This window comes from Liolophura sinensis, chromosome 7 (assembly GCF_032854445.1).
Source record: "Liolophura sinensis isolate JHLJ2023 chromosome 7, CUHK_Ljap_v2, whole genome shotgun sequence".
Lineage (NCBI taxonomy): Eukaryota > Metazoa > Mollusca > Polyplacophora > Chitonida > Chitonidae > Liolophura > Liolophura sinensis.
Genome location: NC_088301.1, coordinates 56,823,072 through 56,841,723, shown reverse-complemented (window position 1 = coordinate 56,841,723; position 18,652 = coordinate 56,823,072). Strand labels below are relative to the sequence as shown.

The following is an 18,652-nucleotide window of genomic DNA, read 5'->3' as shown; positions in this document are numbered from 1 at the left end:
AAGGAACCGGATTCTACGAAAGCACACCAAATCACCCACTGGAGGGCGCCCTGGCGTTATTAGGTGTTGGCAGCCTTGCAGTGCTAGTGTTGCTACGCGTGTGGCGCAGCCGCTATACAGCACATGCACGAGGTGCACACATTACGCCGCATGCACGAAGTGCAGATATCACGCCGAAAGAAAAGAATCTCCATTTGAATACACGTCCGCGACCCTTTCTATATAGAGCAGCATGTCTACTCCACCCAGTGACGGAAAAGTGCTAGTCAACGCGGCCTACCACGCCGCTGTGGCCTCTCTCCTGGCTACTGGGTAGGCTCGTCTCGGCCAGATGTTCCTGAAAGTAGCCCTCCCGAAGCTGGACTTAGAGCAGCTCCAAGCCGCCCAGGAAAAATGGCCCGAAATCGCACTGAGCGCTTGGACTGGATCAACGATGAACTCCGCCGCCAGGGCCACGCTGTCCAAACGTTCCAGGATGTCGACGCTGCAATCCGCGAGTATTCTAGTGTCACGGGCAAAACTCTTACACGCGATGCACGCGAGGCGCTGCTGGGCTCAGAGCCACAGCTCTCCGAATTCTATGTGCCTAGTGAAAATCAAAAACACCGCGAGATGACCTTCGTCATCCTGTGGATGTGTGTGGTTGGGGGTGTGAGTTTCGGAATCGCAAAACTCACCAAGTAATCCGAACTGACTGTGCCGGGCTCGCCATCGAGCTCCTCGCCGTATGGCAGGCACGATCTTAGTAGTGAGGTGGTTCTGCGCGCGAAAATACGCCGTGACGACTAACATATTTTTCGTCGCAAATCTGTTAGAAGGCTGCTAGAATACCTTGATGACATAACTAGTAAGGTGTCTGCTCGCCTGGCAAATATCTACTACAGCCCTCGTGGGTACTGGAAGGGTCTCGCGGCCATCCAGAAACTTGCCATTGCGGCAAAAGTCTCCGAAGATGTGCTCCGGGCCTGGCTGAAAAAGCAGGCTATCTAGCAGATATACCTGCCCCGTCCCCGAAAAATACCGAGGCCTATGTTCGATGTTTCCACGCCGAATGAAACCAACAAAGCCGATCTTCTATTTCTACCACATGATCGGCGAGGCCGGAAGCTGTATAAGTACGTTCTAACAGTTGTTGATGTCGCTTCTCGCTACAAGGAGGCGGAACCTCTGGCTACTAGATTCCAAAAAAGCCGCTGATGCTCTCTTTCGCATTTACAAGCGGGGACCCCTGAGATGGCCGAAGCATCTCCAAGTTAACCCTGGGCGCGAGTTTATGGGTGCGGTGAGCCAACTGCTGGCCAAACACGATGTCACAGTCCGCCGAGACCGCGTGGATATCCACCGAGACCAAGACATAGTGGAGCGTTTCAACCGTACTCTGGCTGAGGGGCTCTTTGGACATCAGTACGCCCAGGAGATGCGCCTCCTTCCCGAACACCGGTCACTGAATGGGTGGCTCGGCTGCCCTCTGTTGTGGCCGTTCTGAATAACGAGACAACTAGACTGATAGGTAAAAAGCCGAAATACGCCATCAAGGCAAAAGGGGTGCCCCATGAGCCCTACTCGACGGTTCCAGGTCGTCCCGTTGGACTTAATGAGCGGAAATCCCGAGGGTGTTGGCGTTCGTTATCTCTATCAGCCTGCAGTGCTGGAGGGCGGCTGCCGTCGCGCGATTGATCCTGTCTGGTCTCTAGAGGTATATCGGCTTGGGCGCTCTGTCACAAAGCCTAATGAACCCGTGCTGTACTATCTAGACGATACGTAAAATGGCCCGCGACGGGGATTCGTTTGTGAGGAGTTGCTTATAGTGCCTCTCGATACTCAGCTTCCCCCGGATGGGGTTCTACGGCGCTAGTATTTCCTTGAAGAGGATGTCCATTCCAGCCAACCCTGCGGGTGCCGCCAAGGAGGCGCATCTCTATGGCCATAAGCCAAGGTGTGGACACCATCTTCGGCGATTCATCGCTTACTATCAAAGGGGGTCGGTGAAACCTTATTCAGGTGCTGCCCATAGATATGGTGGCGCTCTGATCGCAGAACGTCCATACCGTGTCGGAAGATCTTCTTCTCGAAGAGGGCCTCTTTGTACTGCTTATGGCGGATGCACTTTTCCACAACTCCCTTTTTCACGCCCTTGGCCTTCTTAATGTTGGCTCCACCAGCCTCCAGAATGGAGTACATCTTGGGGCGCAGACCAATGTATTCGGCGATCGGCCGCCCCGCGCACTCGTCCTTCATTTTCCCCAAGACCTTCATATTTGCTACGCTGTGCAGAAGGTGGTCTTGTGGGTAATCTGAGGTGTCGTACAGGTTTGCATTCTCAGCCATATCCCTATGAACATCCTCAGTCTTAATCTCGAGTAGCAGACTATCCGTGTCAGTGTAGAGGAGCTGGCAGCGCTCTCCATACTGGGCCTTCATGTGGTTATAGTAGAAGTCGTACAACAGGTGCTTGGAGAGATCTAGAATGCTCATGCCTACATAGATAGGTCGGTTTAGGACTAGACGGATCTTGTGCATCTGAATCGCTGCTAAGTCATCATCAAATATGTTTGGCTATCAAGCGACGGAGCTTGTCGTCTTCTCCAGAGCGTACCAGCTTGACGTCCACACGCTTCCGAAGGTTCTCCATGGTTTTTCCGAAGACCGAGTTGTTCATTAGCTTGTACATGTCCTTCTCGAATTTACTCGCGGCCGTTTTTCGGAGCTTGGTGTTCATCCTGATGTAGGGCTCCATCCAAGGGCTCTGGGCGAATCTCAGGACCCGGCGAACCTTTGTCAGGCGCATTCCCAGAGATAGATACAGCTGTAAGTTCCGGTAGTGCAGGACGTACCGTTCCTTGTTGCGGAGTTAGGGGACCAGCTTTTCGACCTCGGTAGGCGCTTTCTTGCCGAGAAGACCGTGCTGATAGTCCGACATCCACTCCTTCTGGACCACCAGACGCTCCGGGGCTAATGGGTAGCTGTTATGTGCTTTATGTAGGTCGGCCGGATACTCTAGGTCGACCTCAAGGATGTAACCAGAAGGACTGTCGTGGGGGTGGGTAGCAATCGTTTCACCGAGACGCTGCGCGTCATCTACCCACTGGAAGCCGCCCGTTGGAAGGAACTGACTCATAGCCCAGCCATATAGATTATTGGCGTGTAGGTATTGCATGTAGCTGTTTGGACTTCCGGGGTTGTATCCCTCCACCTCCGGATTATTGGCTTTGGCGTATCGCTTACTTACCTCCTCGCAACCCCTTCTAAATGAAGAGATGTTGGTCGTAGGCGGTCAACATCTCCAGTTCTACCCCGGTCTTCTTGAGCAGCGCATCCCAAGAGACCTGGGCTCGTAAAGTAGTGAGCTGGGTCCAATCCATACTGCTCTAAACAAGTCTTCCGGAAGGCCTCAAACACATCAGCCAATAGGAGCACGTCTGTGCGGCAGTAAAGGTCTGTGTAGTCCCCCAGATTGGTGCAGTCAAATGCCTTCCATACCTGTTGAGCGTGGATGTAGTCCTCATCGCTAATACCTCCGACTTTGAGCTTACTGTAGAAAGCCTCTTTGGATGGGAGGCTGGACTCGTCGAAGCGCTCCCAGGAGTCCATATACTCATAAGGGTAGACCTTGTGAGTTTTGTGTGGCCGTCGCAACACACCACAACATGTGGCGTTGACAATTTTATTCTATACTTTTCGTTCTTTGTGCTTCGATAGCAGGGGTTGCAGTATTAATTTACCTGCATGGTAACCTGCATGATGCGACAGGAAAATTCTCTTTTAACTGTCTTAAAACAACCGAAGTTGTGTTAAGCATTGACAACACACGGCATAAACAAAACGTTGTTGGCGGGAACATTTCCGTCGACTTAATCCTCGGTCTCGACTTTTGACTCAGCATCAATGTGTAACAGATGTGCCGAAAGGCCAGATGAGGTTGGAAGGAACATGGATTAAATGCAAGGTTGTCGGTGAATTCGGCTGTCGTAGAGTGTTGTTGGTGGAGACAACCAGTATACCTCCTGCTACAGAAGTCGTGCTGACAGGGCGCGTGGACGGAAGACCCACGGCGGAGATGGCCTTGCCGGAAAATGCTAGACAACTTACTGAGACATGTGGGGTTATCTTTGGACACGAACTGGTCAGTCTGAAGGGCGAACGGCATGTCCCGATTTGGATAATGAACCCTACAAATGAGACGGTCATACTGAGGGCAGGTACCATGTGTGCTCAAGCCTCCGAGGTTGATATGTCACACATGGGATAGCTGCTCACGAGAAAGAGCGAGAAGGAGATTTCACCCGCTCTGAATAAACTCATTGAGACATCAGTTAAAGGCCTGGACGAGAAACAGACACAGCTGGTACGGAAGCTAGTTGCAGAATATGCTGATATATTCTGGTCACGACGACATGGGGCGTACAAGGCTTGTTCAGCACCAGGTGAAGACAGGTTCTTCCGCGCCCATTAGACTAACCCCAAGACGGCCACCTATACATGCTCAGAGGGAGATTGATCACCAAATCGATGACATTTTGCTCGGCGACGTGACTGAGCCGTCGAGTGGTCCGTGATCGGCACCTGTTGTGCTCATGAGGAAGAAGGTCGGAAAACAGAGGTTCTGTGTGAACTTTCGGGCGAGAAAGACGCTTATCCCTTGCCGCGAATTGACGACTCGCTGGATGTTTTGAATGGGACAAAGTGTTGAAGCACTCTTGATCTCATGGCAGATTGTTGGCAGGTGGAGATCTCGCTAGAGAACAGGCCAAAGACTACTTTTTCGTCCCAAAAGGGACTTTACCAAAGTATTGCCCTTCGGATTGTGCAACGCCTCTAGGATGTTCGGTAGACAGTTTTTGGCTGGGCTGCAATATGAGGCCTGTCTGATCTACCTAGATAATATCCTGATGTTTGGTGCTACATTTCAGGAGATGATTTGCCGACGGGAAACTGTTCTCCAAAGACTGAGAGAGATCATCCTGAAGCTGAGTCTTGGTCATGTAGTCTCTGAGACGGGAATAGCAACAGACCCTCACAAGACTGAAGCCGTGAGAAAATGGGCCCAGCCGACTAGCAAGATGGATGTCCGAAGTTTCTTGGGGCTCTGTGCTTTCTTAGTTCGGAAAGGAACGGGTAGCAGCTTTTGCAAGCCGAGCCCTTGCGAAGTCCGAGTGAGAGCAGTCGGTCACAAAGCGTGAGATGTTGGCCGATGTACATTTCGTCCGTTACTATCGTCACTATGACCCTGCTCGACCGTCGCAGCTTCGCCCACCGCAGGACGAATTTGCTGCGGCGCAGGAAGCTGACCCGCAGAACAACCCAGTGTTGGAGTGGCTGATGTTCGGGAGACAACCTGTTTGGGACGAAATATCTCACCATGGATTTGAAACCAAAGTACTGTGGGGAATGTTTTTGGTCCTTAAAGTGCGGAATGGCGTCCTGGTACGGCGATGGCAAGACAGCCGTTGTCGTTTGAATCGACATTTACTTGTGGTACCGCGTACCCTTCGGAAGAAGATACTCAAAGAGTGTCATGACAAGCCCTCAGGTGGACATCTTGGGGTGTGGAAGACGTTCCTGAAGGTTAGACAGGTATACACCTGGCCTGGGTTACCGAAGGACGTACGGCAGTGGTGCCGGAGGTATCAGATTTGTAACGGACAGAAACATGCTCCACGTTCAAGGAGAGGTCCCCATAAGGGCAATAAGCGTACTTGCTGAACGGATTGGGGTAGATATATTGGGCCCGCTTTCAGAGACTCCCCGTGGAAATTCACACGTATTGGTAATTGCAGATTACTTTACCAAATGGGTAGATGCAGACCCTATGCACAATCAAGAGGTTGAGACAGTGGTTGACGCAATGATTAAGGTCTACATTTGTAGGTTTGTGATCTAGTCCATTATACACTCTGATCAAGGTTAGGCAGTTAGAGAGTGTCCTTTCCTAGAATGCACATCAGACGTTGGGAGTTAAGAAAACCCGCACGACTGCATGCCAAATGGGATGGTGGAGCGTTTCAATAGGACCTTGGCCCAGATGCTGAATGCGGTGGTGGAGAAGGATCAGTCCAACTGGGATGTGAAGCTCTCATTGACGCTGATGGCGTACAGGGCCTTAGTTTATGAAACTACGGGACACTCTCCGAACATGTTAATGCTGGGTCGAGAGGTGACTTTACCACCTCACCTGTTGTTTGCTGTGGCTCCGAAAGAACCTGTTGAACCATCGCAGTACGTTTAGCGACCGAATGATCGATGTTCATGAAGACGCACGCAACTTCATACAAGGCAATCTTATGCATCAGAGAAAAACGTATGATTTGAAGAAAAAAAGAGCCTGCCGGTATGAGCAGGGATACTTGGTCTACCTTCATACATCAGTTCGTAAAAGGGGACTGGCGAAGAAGCCACAAGACTAGTGGGAAGGGCCATGTGAGGTCTTATCCTCCATATCTGACGTTACTTTCAGAATTCGGAAGCCTGATGGCATGGAGACCGTCGTTCATCACGATGGGTTAAAGCCTTGTGAGCCAAGAGACGATTCGGACCACAGGAGTAAACCAGCCGAGTCAGCGACCAACAACGGACACGAGCTTTACGACATGTCAGAACCGTACGTCATAACACGAGCTCTTCCAAAGGCTGATAGTGAGTTCAGTTTATCGGTAGAAGACGACACTCAGCAAACTCGGCGTGAACGACGTACAAGACGATCATGTAAATTTGATGATTATCAGATGTACTTTGTTTCAGGTATGGTACAACCTAATGACAGAGATTCAAGCCCGATTTTTTTCAAGCTCTTTTTCTTTACATAGGATGGTGGACAGCGAGTTCCCCGCTGGTGAGAAGGTGTATTGTCCATATTGCGAGTCTGGGTACAACCGTACCAAGCACGAAATGGAGAACCCCTCCAGCCTGCGCCCGTGTTTCCCCAAGGTCCCATTCAAAGAGTACACGGGAATACACCTGTGACGCCTGGCAAGCGTAAGGCCAGTACGGTGCTGGGCACACCAAGACCAGCGGCGACTGGCTTCCCAGATAGCCTACGACCCTCGCCAACAGGCCCAGCCTCCGACGCGTAAGGGTGAAACGCCAGAGACAAGCGCTGATTCTGTGCCACATCCGGATGACAAGACTGTGCCAAGAAAGGAAGGTGCCCACTATGCATGGGCTGGTACATCGTCAGGCCATGTACTGACTGAGACCCATGTAGCACCTATCCTTAGCCTCGACGATTCGTCTAGTAGGGACGATGACTCTACGAAGGCCTCGGACGCAGAAGACGTGGCCGAGGCAGTGACCAACCCTGGAAGGAAGACTAAGGTCAACTGCAAGAAGATACGTAAGTTATACGAGTATGACGCTTACGGCAGGAAGGTCGCCATGACTGTTGAAAGCGAGTCCTGGTATGTATGCCGTGACTTAAACTGAGGATTGTGTTTTTCTTTGTCTTGTTTAATCTTTCCACGTATCGAAGGCGGGGAGCCTAGGTAGGCCTACGTGGATGAGCGGCGAAAGCGCCTCGAGGGTAGTGTAATGATTTCCCAGCCCGCTCTCACCTGCTTCGCTCGGAGTCCCGAGCAGGAATGAACTGCGCATGGTGGGTTGTTGGGCTTCGACACCCGGGAGATACTACTGAGAACTGACGCTTTTGTCCGGAGTACGGCTTCGACGCCGCAGACACGACTGTGAAAGCGAGACTGGTAGTCTTGGCCTGACGGCTTAACGCCGACTACTATAGGGGACTTAGGGGTACCTGAGCGGGCCGGCGGTGACAGTTTCAACGCTGTACGTCCCTGGTGGACGAGTTTGTGGACCTGACCAGACGAACCCTGACGCGGAACACCTGACTGGACGCGACTTGGGCTTATTTACATGTATGTTCAATTAGTAAAGATATTCTTAACATGTTCATTTTATTTCAGTGTTGTTGCTGTTATCTTGGCATCGGCCCTCTGGCTCTCGCATATGGTTGGCGGGTTATATCTTGGTGACGAGCCTTGTGTAGACGGAGCTTGTTAAGGTCTTCTACGCTACCAATTGACGGACCATAGCTCGGCACGTTACACCATTTTCCCATTTCAACCCCTGATATAGCTGCAGATAATTATAAGCTTATGTCTCCCTACAGCGCAAGGAATTGGGAAAAATAATGAACATAAATAGCTACATGTAGCCTACACCATATGTGACTTTGAAATTTGATATGGAATTCATGCCTGGAATATCAGCTGTCTGCCCGGCATCATTGAAAACTGATGACCGCTTCTCTCTTGTGTGTTACCGGCTTTATTTCCTATTTGTATAATTTCTTACATACTTTTGTCTTTGGGAGCTAGTGTTAAACGTTGTTTTGGAGATGGGTCTTGCGATTATCGACTTGGAACGCCCTTTACGGACTACGAATGGTATAAGAATGTCGGACATGACGCTTATATTTTGAATATGTTCCCTAGATTCACATCTCGTCTGGACTAGGCCAAACCATCCAGGGGTGAATAGTACGTTATTTAAGATACAACTTTTAGTATATTAGTATATAACGGTAATGATGTTTTCTTATTTCGCGATCGTCTGTGTATATCAACGCCACCTAATGTCAAATACCATTATGTTACTGACCTGTCTTATATTTCAGCAATAAATCCCTGTCGAGTCCACAGACAATTTTTGGTCATTGTCAGTCATACTTTTGAAATATAACAAGAAGTGATGTTCTTATTTAGATATTTCAGTGTCAGTTCAGACAGATCAATTTCACATTTTTTAAACAGTTTCCAAAACCATATTCCCTGAAATATTGTGTATGTATATATCCTTCAATCACTATTACTTTTAACGTCTGTTAAATGTAATAGTGAACCCTATAATAATATGTTTCTGTAACATGAAGGAAGAAGCATATTACAGGGCTTGCGGTCTTCACAACCAACTAGGACCGGGCCAGACATATAAATCACGTGACTATGTCACGATGATCTGATAATCGTGTCATGGAGTCGATGGCAATATACATTAGGGCCACTTTGCATGTAGGCCTACTTCATTCGTAGCAGTCCTGAAACGCCGAGAATATCTGGGATGAGTATACCCATCTAAATATGTATGGATCAATATATTAATTATATACAGTAGACTATACCGCCATTCTGCTCTGTCCACGAGCATGAGGTCGGTTCCAACTACTGTACAATTCCATTAATCTCATCTAAAAATTAACAGTTACCCAGCATGTGTATGTTATATTCAGTCACTAGCGATGAAAACAAGGAAAACCATGTAAATATAGATTTGAAAAGGGCTGATGTATTTTAATCAGGGTGTATATGATAATTAACAGCTCCTGTTAACAAGCGTGGTTCCTACGTTCAAACACGATGTTTCCGTTGTCACTACAGTGCACAGGTAGGTTCCACTGTGTCTTTACTGAATGGAATATATCTGCGATGTTGCGCGTGCGGGGGTGGGGGGGGGGGGGGCTGAGAGGTAAGAGCCAAAGTTGACACCAGTTTTGGACTGCAGCCATTGCTCAAAAAGGACTTGAATCGGTGTATGGTTTACCATTGGTTGCCTCTATGGCTATGATGCCTGCCAGCCCAGTATAAAGAGGCGTTGTACCATTGATGGATTCGTGACGCTTTAAAGGATTCCATAACCCTGTTCCCTAAGCCCTGCTCTCTTACAATCTCGCTTATTCGTCTAAGAAAGTCTGGACAGGTAACATTCCACAGCCATGGCATCTTTGCAGAAGGTGATATACAAGCTTCAGGTAAACCCCAACCTCTGACCTTCATGTCAGAGAGTTTGCAATTGTCATCTCGTCATAACAACCTATATCATTATGTAGGAGAGCCGGATCCATAGATGTAGTGGCAGTCGGGTCAATGTTTTATTTGGATGGTTAGTGGCTATGAAGCACAAATGACAATACACATACTTTCAGTACATGTATACATGTAAGGTTGACAATACAAGTCCTCATAATCTATTTGTAGTATATGTAATATCTACACATTAAACTCCAATACTGATGCTGTTAGATATAAAATGTTTTATTGTGCGATTATTTCCTATGTACAGTAGTCACGACAGATGTTGGATATAGCTGACTGTACAGTATATAGCTTTTGAGTAGCAACATGAGACGCCTGTATAGGTCTTCCAAATACAGCGCGGAGCTACGATAGTAACATTTAACACACAATGCACTGATACCAGCAGATCAATTATTCTATTTCCGGTGTGCCAGTCTCTTTGTACATGTGACTTACTCCAAGTTGTTATACACAGCACAAATTAGCCGAAGTCAAGATATAAGTGAACAATAAATTCATTCCTCAAATGTTATAAAATTAATAAACTATAGGAAATATAAAAGTACATGAATAATTAATAGAGTACAGAACTGGCGGCGATGATGCAAATCTGTTAGGTGCTACACTGTTGTGGAATTCCATTAGATACGTGTCGACATGCTATGTGAATCTGGCCAGGACACAGAGCTTGCATTAGTTGGCAATTTAGTCACGATATCATATATAACGCCAGATTTTAATATTTACCACCTAAAAAAGATCACTTTAATTGTAGGAGATATACACATGACAGCCAGGGTATGCGACTATATTCTGAACCTGATTAAGATTGAAAACCTCATGTCCACAGCAATCAAATTTTGTCATTTTCATAGGTAGAATAGGAAATATATATTCCAGAACACTGCAATCTTGTTACAGGTTGACACCTCAGGTATAGACCTACCTACACAGATTAATCGCACAAGAGTTCCGTATATACAGTCACTAAAAGCAGCGTTATGTACAAGCTAATATTGGGGTTACCGCTTTACACCGATTTGGGCTATGGCACTACAAGCCCGATATCGTATCACTCGGTCTAAGAATGTATATCACATTTCGTCAATGACGCTTTGCGCGGTTCAAATCGTGTTCTTTCTTGTTCGATTTAACGTGCTTCTTTGACTTTTTCTCCGCGGACCGCGTGTCTTTCTTGTAAGCTTTGGAATCGCTCTTTCCGTCCTGGGGTTCCTTGTGTCGTCTGACGTGGTGCTTCTTTTCTGCCTGGTGTGCGTGTTTTCCGTCCTTCTTCACGGTCCGGACTTTGTCGTCAATAGCATTCAACTTTCTGCTATGTTCCGTCCTCTTCTTCCTCAGCAGAGCTCGCGCTAGTTGGATATCTCTCTTAGTAATCGTTCTGCGCTTCAGACTCTTCTTTGCTCTCTTATGCACCTTGTTACTTTTGCTCTTGCCTCGCTTCATTCGGTTTAAGGCACGGCCAGAATCCCTTTTGGTTCGCTTGACCCTCAGAAGCTCTTTCAACTCTGCTGCTGAAACGCTTCGCTTCTTCACATGCTCCAAAGCCTTTTTGATCAAACCAATATGGCGCTTTTGTCGTTTGTACCTCTTCAGCTCTCGCTCGTCCTCAAGCCGCTTTACTCTCGACAGGGTTTTCTCATGGCTAGAGCCAGCTAACTGTAAGGAAATAAAGCATATAAAGTTACGTCAAGCTGATTATCTCGCTGGTGACACACTCACTATCGTATTGCAGTTCCAGAGGTAAAATATGTTTTATTCGAAACCACCAGTATTGGTTGCGAGAAGAAAGGAAAACATTGCCTATTCGCATGCACCTCATAAAGATCTTGGCATATGGCATCTGTATGGGTATTAACTGCCACAGTATTCGTCAAATCCACACAGGGATTCGCCCTCTCCAGTTCAACGTTTATTTGTGGTGTATCTAGAATTACACTTTGGTAGGCTTCAGTCTCTCCTTGTAAAGGAATGTCTCGTGAGATTTCAATACCCTGACACACCGAATTCTCGTAAACATTGCGCATATACGTGTATGGAAGAAATTTGTTTCCTCTTAAAGAGATACAGAATCGATTCTGATGTGGCTTGTGTGAAAGATAGGCAAGTTCAGTCATGCCTAGCACAAGCAGCATTTTATGAATGATAGACTTGTTCAAGCCTGACGAAAACTGCAGGGTTTACCCAGAAAGCTACCTCTCAGCGAATCGGAGCCGATTCTGTGTGTCCTTTAAAGAGCATATAACTTCTAGCTGTAGTAATGGAACAGTGTGTCTTAAAACTAAAAGAAAATAGAAAGAATGCGCAGATACTCTATCCCCCAACTTACATCCAGTCTTTTCGCCCGGTGAAGTTCGCGATCAACTTGGACGCTCTCGGCAACTTCTGCTTCCCTCTTTGTTCGCTGTTTCTGGGGACAGATGGAAGTAAAACAAGTTTAAAGCAAAATTGTGTAAAGTTCAACCAGATCCAAGTCACATAATCTTCTTTCAAAAACGGACTCATCAAAGATATAGTTATTTCATTAAAAGGCATTTTCATTATTTTGTAGAAGTTATTTACATGTATATTCAATAACAGGATATGCATAAACATTAGAACTCCTCTTTTCATAAATCGTCACATCCAACTGTGTTTGTCCACATGTGTTAACAAACATTTCAATTCAAAATCATAATCAATTAAAACTCTGTACTTAATTCTAGCTAATTTTTTTTTTTTTTGGCCAACGTGGAATTATGGGACTGTCGCTTTTTTTGCTACATAAAGCACGCTTGTCGCAACTTTCCGACAATTTTCCGCACACCAAACCCGAAAAAAAGTACAAATCTTAAATTGTTCGTGACAGTGCTTTTTCGTGTACATTCATCGTCAACAGTTATGTAATGACTAGCTGTAAGCCTGATACGAAACTCAGTCTGTAGCTTGCATTTTCGGTTAGGACTTAATGAGCATGGTCACCATAATCTGGTCATACATTCACTCATGGATTGTTTGTGCCCTGTTATCGACCACGTGTATTTTATAATACAGGTCTACACTATATATTTAAGGGTTCGCATCAATGTATGTATTACAGACACCGCCAGTGTATTTGTATTTAAGTTCATAATAGTATGGGCACACATAATAAGTTGGGTTCGTATTAGGCATGCAAGGTTTTTACATACCGGTACTGATTAGTGAATGAGAAAGGCTAAAAAACCTTGACAGTGCCATTGCTTTCGAAAACAGAATATTAGTAAGACAATTTTTATGTGTAAAAAAATCGCTTTATATTACTTGTAGTACACGTTATCGGTGGGGAAAGTCGATATTCTCTGCTAATCTTATTTTTCGCACAGTTTTTTTTAGATGAATTTGGGTTTTATGGCAGACTGTGTTCATTTATCAAGGTTCAAATATAGCTAGGGCAGAGGTAGTGTGTGTAAATCCAGGTTGGGGATTGATGGATTCCATCCTGAAGACTATTGGCGGAGGTGTCTATGGAAACAGGCGTCTGGGCCTTTCGTCGCCACACTGCTCAGCCAAACAGTGCTCACCCAAACAGCTAGGCCCAGAAACACACAGGATAGCGTATCTGGTAAAATCTAATATACCGGTATCAGAACTGCTCTACGCGGCTTTGAGTCCTATTACGTCCTCATCGATTTCACTGGCAGGGATGCAGTTGGACAAGGATTCTGTGCGATGAGCTCTGAGTGAACAGGCCAGTGAATAACAGTTTGCATCTGCATACATACATGATATTTAGCATCTGTATATTTCTGAACAATATTGGGTCCTATTATCAGGGGAGGAAATTGTATATTGGACAAAAATCTCAACTGATCTATAGTGATGCGCTATATCGCACAATGGGAAACGCCACTGCATCAGAGATCATATATATTTATGTATACAAATAGGTTAATAACACTCCCCTGGGGGCAGATCTAATAACAAATACATTTCTGACTGCGTGGACTGGGCCTATTCAGGGAACAGCTGAATGACGTTACGTAAAACATCTCCGCTATGCTTTCTTTCAATGTTAAGCAACAACTGGTAGTCTTCACATCGAACAAACTGTAGAACATTGCCCCAGCTATCGTTAAGCGAATGCTGATCAGAGCCTGAGTACGTGGTGCGAATTGGGGTTTGCTGGCCCATACATCGCGTTAGCTGGCTGAGAATTCAGGCAGCTGTCAGCAATATCAAAAATGGTGCATGACTCACATCCGATATGATCAGCATCAAATGGAAAAGTGGAGGACGTGGGACGTCTAACACAGGCGGATAAATACATGCATGCAACAGACATATCAGATTATCTCATTAGCCCCTCATTCCCTGACTTGAATGTAGATAAGCTAGACAAATCATCATCAGACAAAAGGGATGGTGTGAAAAAAGTGTAAGTTGTGGCTTAACTGTCCTGTTACTCATGAAAAAAGGAGCGCTTTAAACATGGCATCGGAAATCATGTTACAATGCATTTGTCCATGGAAGTTTACAGCGATGGGCCTGTGCTGCACTGTCAATCCTGCAGCCTTTTGTAAAACATAAATAAGATTTAGAGATGCGAATATTTCGATAATGTCTTCATTTTCTACATAAGCCTATATATGTATGCGCTAGAGAAAAATATGTACATAGTCCCTTTTTGTCCTAAAGCTACGCCGATTATAAGGGGTAATACTTTACGAATCAGACCATCCATTCGCGAGAATATGCCTATTTATTTATTTAGTTATTAAATTGGTGTTTAACATGTCTATCTTACATAGCTTCTTGCACTGAATGACATCACGTGTATTGCACTCTCTTAATCAACAATTCATGTAACTCAAAGTGGATAAGAGACACAATTCCGTCTTTCTAACTTTGTATGTGTTTTATCTTTTTGTGCCAGATACTAACGATACCCTCATAACTGTACAATGCATACCGTGGTATAGGCCTACGGCATGTGCGGGTTATTTTGACCCGGGAATACCAAGTTTTATACCAAATACACAAACAATCAAAATCATCTTATTAACTTCAAAGAAGGCAAGTTTTCTACATTTAACCAATTTAGAAATTTAATTAATTACAGCTTTTGGTATGGGTGCGGTAGAGTCTGTCTTTGGGTTATACACGGTGAAACTATAACGGGTTTATTTCAGGAGAGACCAAGGCTTCGGTTTTCGATGACAGAAACACCTAGAGGGTGCTTTTCTTGGCAGGAAATCCATAAACTCAGTTTCAACATCATGATTGATTTCCTCGTCGACCACACGGATCGGAAGCTGTATGAGTCTGGATTTCAGCGCGTTAGAGGTTACGGAGGAGGGTCAATATGACGGAGGTCCCGCTATCACAGAACCGTCTACAGCTGTGAACTTGGACTTAATGTGTGGCCTCGATCACTCATGGTGATAGATTTGAAAACTGAGTCCTAATTTTAGACGTAATCACTAACTGTCGTCTTTGTCATGGCAGTTTACATCCACTTTTTATGTTCGTAATTTCTAAATTCCAGTGGTTAGTCACAAACTGAGTTTGGAAAATATCCTTAGCCAGCCAACAACAAATGCATATTATGATGGATAGAGCTGGTCCTAGGGTCATAAAACGGACCTCAGCTGAGCACTCAGAAATAAACATTATTTCGTGATTAAATTTTACAAAATCCTAATATAAATAAACAGGAGATTTATTCAGACGAAATGTATATTTTCTAGTTTCTGTAATTTGTTCACTTCAGGTGTATTTATTTATTGACAATACCTTCAGTTTTATTATAAACTGGACAAGATAGGTATGTATGGCATTGTTCCGGAAAACCTTTTATTAGCACAAACCAATAATAATGTTCTCGCATATAGCCACGAGATAACAAAGATGGCGACGCTTTGTGAAATTCGCTCCTGTCGGAATACAAACAAGCAGCTTAACTCCATCACTTCATGAACACATATCAGATGTGGTTGGTGTTTTATTTTTTTTTTTTTGACTGCCAGGTCGATCAGTAGGCCTATACGTTTGGTTTCCTAGGCAGCTACGTATGACATCGTGGCGGGGATTAATTATTGATGACTGCTTGGAACTATTATGAGCTAGGTGTCTTCCGCAGAAAGACTCGTGGCACAGGAGGTCAATATGTGGTTGTTCGGTAGCAACAGAAGGCCAGTGGGCTTTGACATTTAAGCATAAATCAATGCGTCGTCAACAAGTTTCGTACTTTAACACAGAGCAATACATAACACAGTGGTTGCGCACCTCTGTATTCATCTTATTACCATGGCTTATTATGCATGGTGGGACAGAGCACTGAATAATTACGGCAGAACATTGACGCTTCCCCAGCTGCATTCACAAAGGCTAGAAACCTAAGATGGCCATCATCGTGTGTTCACAATCGCATCAACTACGGCACCATCCAAGGTTACTTCAGGCGTACAGAATGACGTTATGAACACTGGTGATGAGCGAAGTGCTTGGTCGACATGTTTAAAGGGACAATACCATACCATAAAGTACATCATAGAACGCACGCATATTTCATCATGGCAATCTTACCGGATATGAAGGTCAATAGATCTTTTTTTATAATATTATACACATTTGACAACTGAAAATAATGACATGGTTTAGTTTGATGTCAACCTCTCAGCCTATTGAGACAACAGCGAACAATATCGGAGATCACCAAGCTTGGCTGACATTGCCAGAGTATGATGAGAGATATGAATGTTCCAGCATGGCAACTTTACAGCGATATGACTATCATACCCATCGCAATGCTTAGTAGCCCAAAGGTCTAAATCAATTTAGGAGAGTACACAGTAATAAAAAAAAAGAACCACGAACAAAGAAAATGTTTTCTGTGAACATATGAACTGGTATACATATTGCTTTTTATAATTTGACACATTTGACAATCAGAAATAAATCGTTTGGTGAGGTCTGATATCATCATATCGGCCTTTGCAGTCAAATAATGAATCTGGGATAGCCTCCAGATATGTCAACCCTTTAATTAGGCAAATGGACATAATATCTCCAGGTACGCTAACTAAACCATTTTTTCCAAACGCATATGTCAAACAATTAAAGTCAGATTTTAGGGTTATGTACCGGTATTCTTAACCAGTCATACCCTGCAAAATCTTTTGAAAACGATCTCTTCCCAGCATACCATAACAAACCATGAACTGGCCTATGCTCGAGATCATTCATTAATAAAACACGCTTAATTCCACCTGCTGCATAACCTCCCTTTTTCATACTCTTAAAACTCAATGCCGAGATTAATAGCATAGATTTAACCCTACATCTTATCTTGGACCATGTGACTTTGTGTACTGTTATGTTTATGAAAACTGGAGAAACTCTGTCAAAAACACTAATAGAAATGGGCCCTAATCTGAACTAGTATAACGGAAATGAATGGGAAATAAGTCTATGAAAATCCGAATATCTTTATTTCCTATACTTCTTGTGTCTTATCAACTCCAATATACTTATTAAGTGTAAACAACATTGTTAGTTTTGATTTTATATTGACATTCATGTTTTTCAGAAAAATCTATCTGGCATTTCACGTGATGTTATATGTGACACCTGTAGTCTCACATGATGTTACATGTGAGATGATGCGTCCATACTTTCTTCAGACAAAATACGTCTATCCAGTATTCGCCTGATTATACATTTAGCCGGAAACGGACATCAATGGGTACGCCTAAATGGATGTTTGAAATGTCTTTTTGGAAAGATAAGGATTTATATTAATATCATCATTCAATATCTAAAATTATTTCTGTAGCATTATGTCATAAGTACAGTTATTCCATGTACAAAATGGACCATCACGGTGTTCCAGAAAGATCCATGTTAGGAACTTCCACATAATGTCCTCTACATTTGTAGTGTGAGACCAACAAATATATACATGCAGTATTAAGTATGCGAGACCTATTTTACATTGTATAAACGGGCTATAAAGTGCATTGATTACAGGCATTACTGATTTACCACGCCATTTGCCAAACGGCAAGCACCCATTAAGAAGGAAAATGGCAGACCCTCCATTTAGCACGTTAGAGTATATTTATATATACTGAACTAGCTGTATAGTTGATCTAAATTTGTTCAAAATGTTACCCCGCGGATAATTGAGTGTAATTCCCATGTGGTTTGTTCAGGGGAATTGCAAAAGGTCATGATCCTACACTAAGCTTAGGTATATACACAGCGTCACATACAATAGAGACACGAGTCCGACCATTTAGATATGCTATGCTGTTTTTCACAGGAGAGTGCCCTTATGTTTCCCCTATAGTCTCACCTTGGTCAAAGCAGCATCGGCCAGGATGGCCACAAGAACCAGTCCACAGAACAGCTCTGTCAAGCCGAACCTTTTCATGGTGACTGTGTGATTTCCCTGTGAACGCTAGCGGAGTTATAACAGCACTGGTCACAGCTTCCACAACACAGTGAACAGTAGCCTACACCCAAGCCCTTATATGGCATAAATTATCCACCTCTCAAGCAGCCCCGGGCAGTTGCTAAGCGACAAGACAATTATCCCTTGCCACCATGCAGATGGATACGACTGTAATGTGTGCACCATCGCTGCGACAACATTGGGACAAGATAATGATGCTACATTAAACGACGCTCTCGGCCCCTCAATGAATACCCAGGTTGAGGGCGATACCCCAACAGAAATCATCATTGCACCTGTTTTAACATATGTTCGAGTACATTTACATTATAGCTCTATGAATAATTAAAGCATGTGTAAATTATCTGTTAAGTAAACGGTATTTCTGCTATATAAAATTAAGTCGGGCGCAGTT

General features: G+C 44.7%; 1 protein-coding gene across 1 annotated transcript; it reads right to left on the bottom strand.

Annotated features, from left to right (window-relative positions):
• Positions 1-10,022: 10,022 nt before the first annotated feature.
• On the bottom strand, positions 10,023-18,277 carry LOC135471535 (transcriptional regulator ATRX homolog). Its single transcript, XM_064750801.1, has 3 exons — positions 18,139-18,277; positions 12,151-12,231; positions 10,023-11,480 (listed from the first exon to the last, which is right to left on the bottom strand). The coding sequence occupies exons 1-3, from the start codon at positions 18,214-18,216 to the stop codon at positions 10,908-10,910; spliced, it is 732 nt and encodes a 243-aa protein (XP_064606871.1). The 5' UTR covers positions 18,217-18,277; the 3' UTR covers positions 10,023-10,907.
• Positions 18,278-18,652: the final 375 nt, after the last annotated feature.

Bases quoted from the DNA above. Each gene is read 5' to 3' on its own strand.
- LOC135471535 (XM_064750801.1), bottom strand. From the start codon at position 18,216: ATGAAAAGGTTCGGCTTGACAGAGCTGTTCTGTGGACTGGTTCTTGTG. The intron at 12,232-18,138 runs GTGAGACTATAG...ATCTGTCCCCAG, and splicing joins CCGATGCTGCTTTGACCAAG to AAACAGCGAACAAAGAGGGA. The intron at 11,481-12,150 runs GTAAGTTGGGGG...ATTTCCTTACAG, and splicing joins ACCGGGCGAAAAGACTGGAT to TTAGCTGGCTCTAGCCATGA.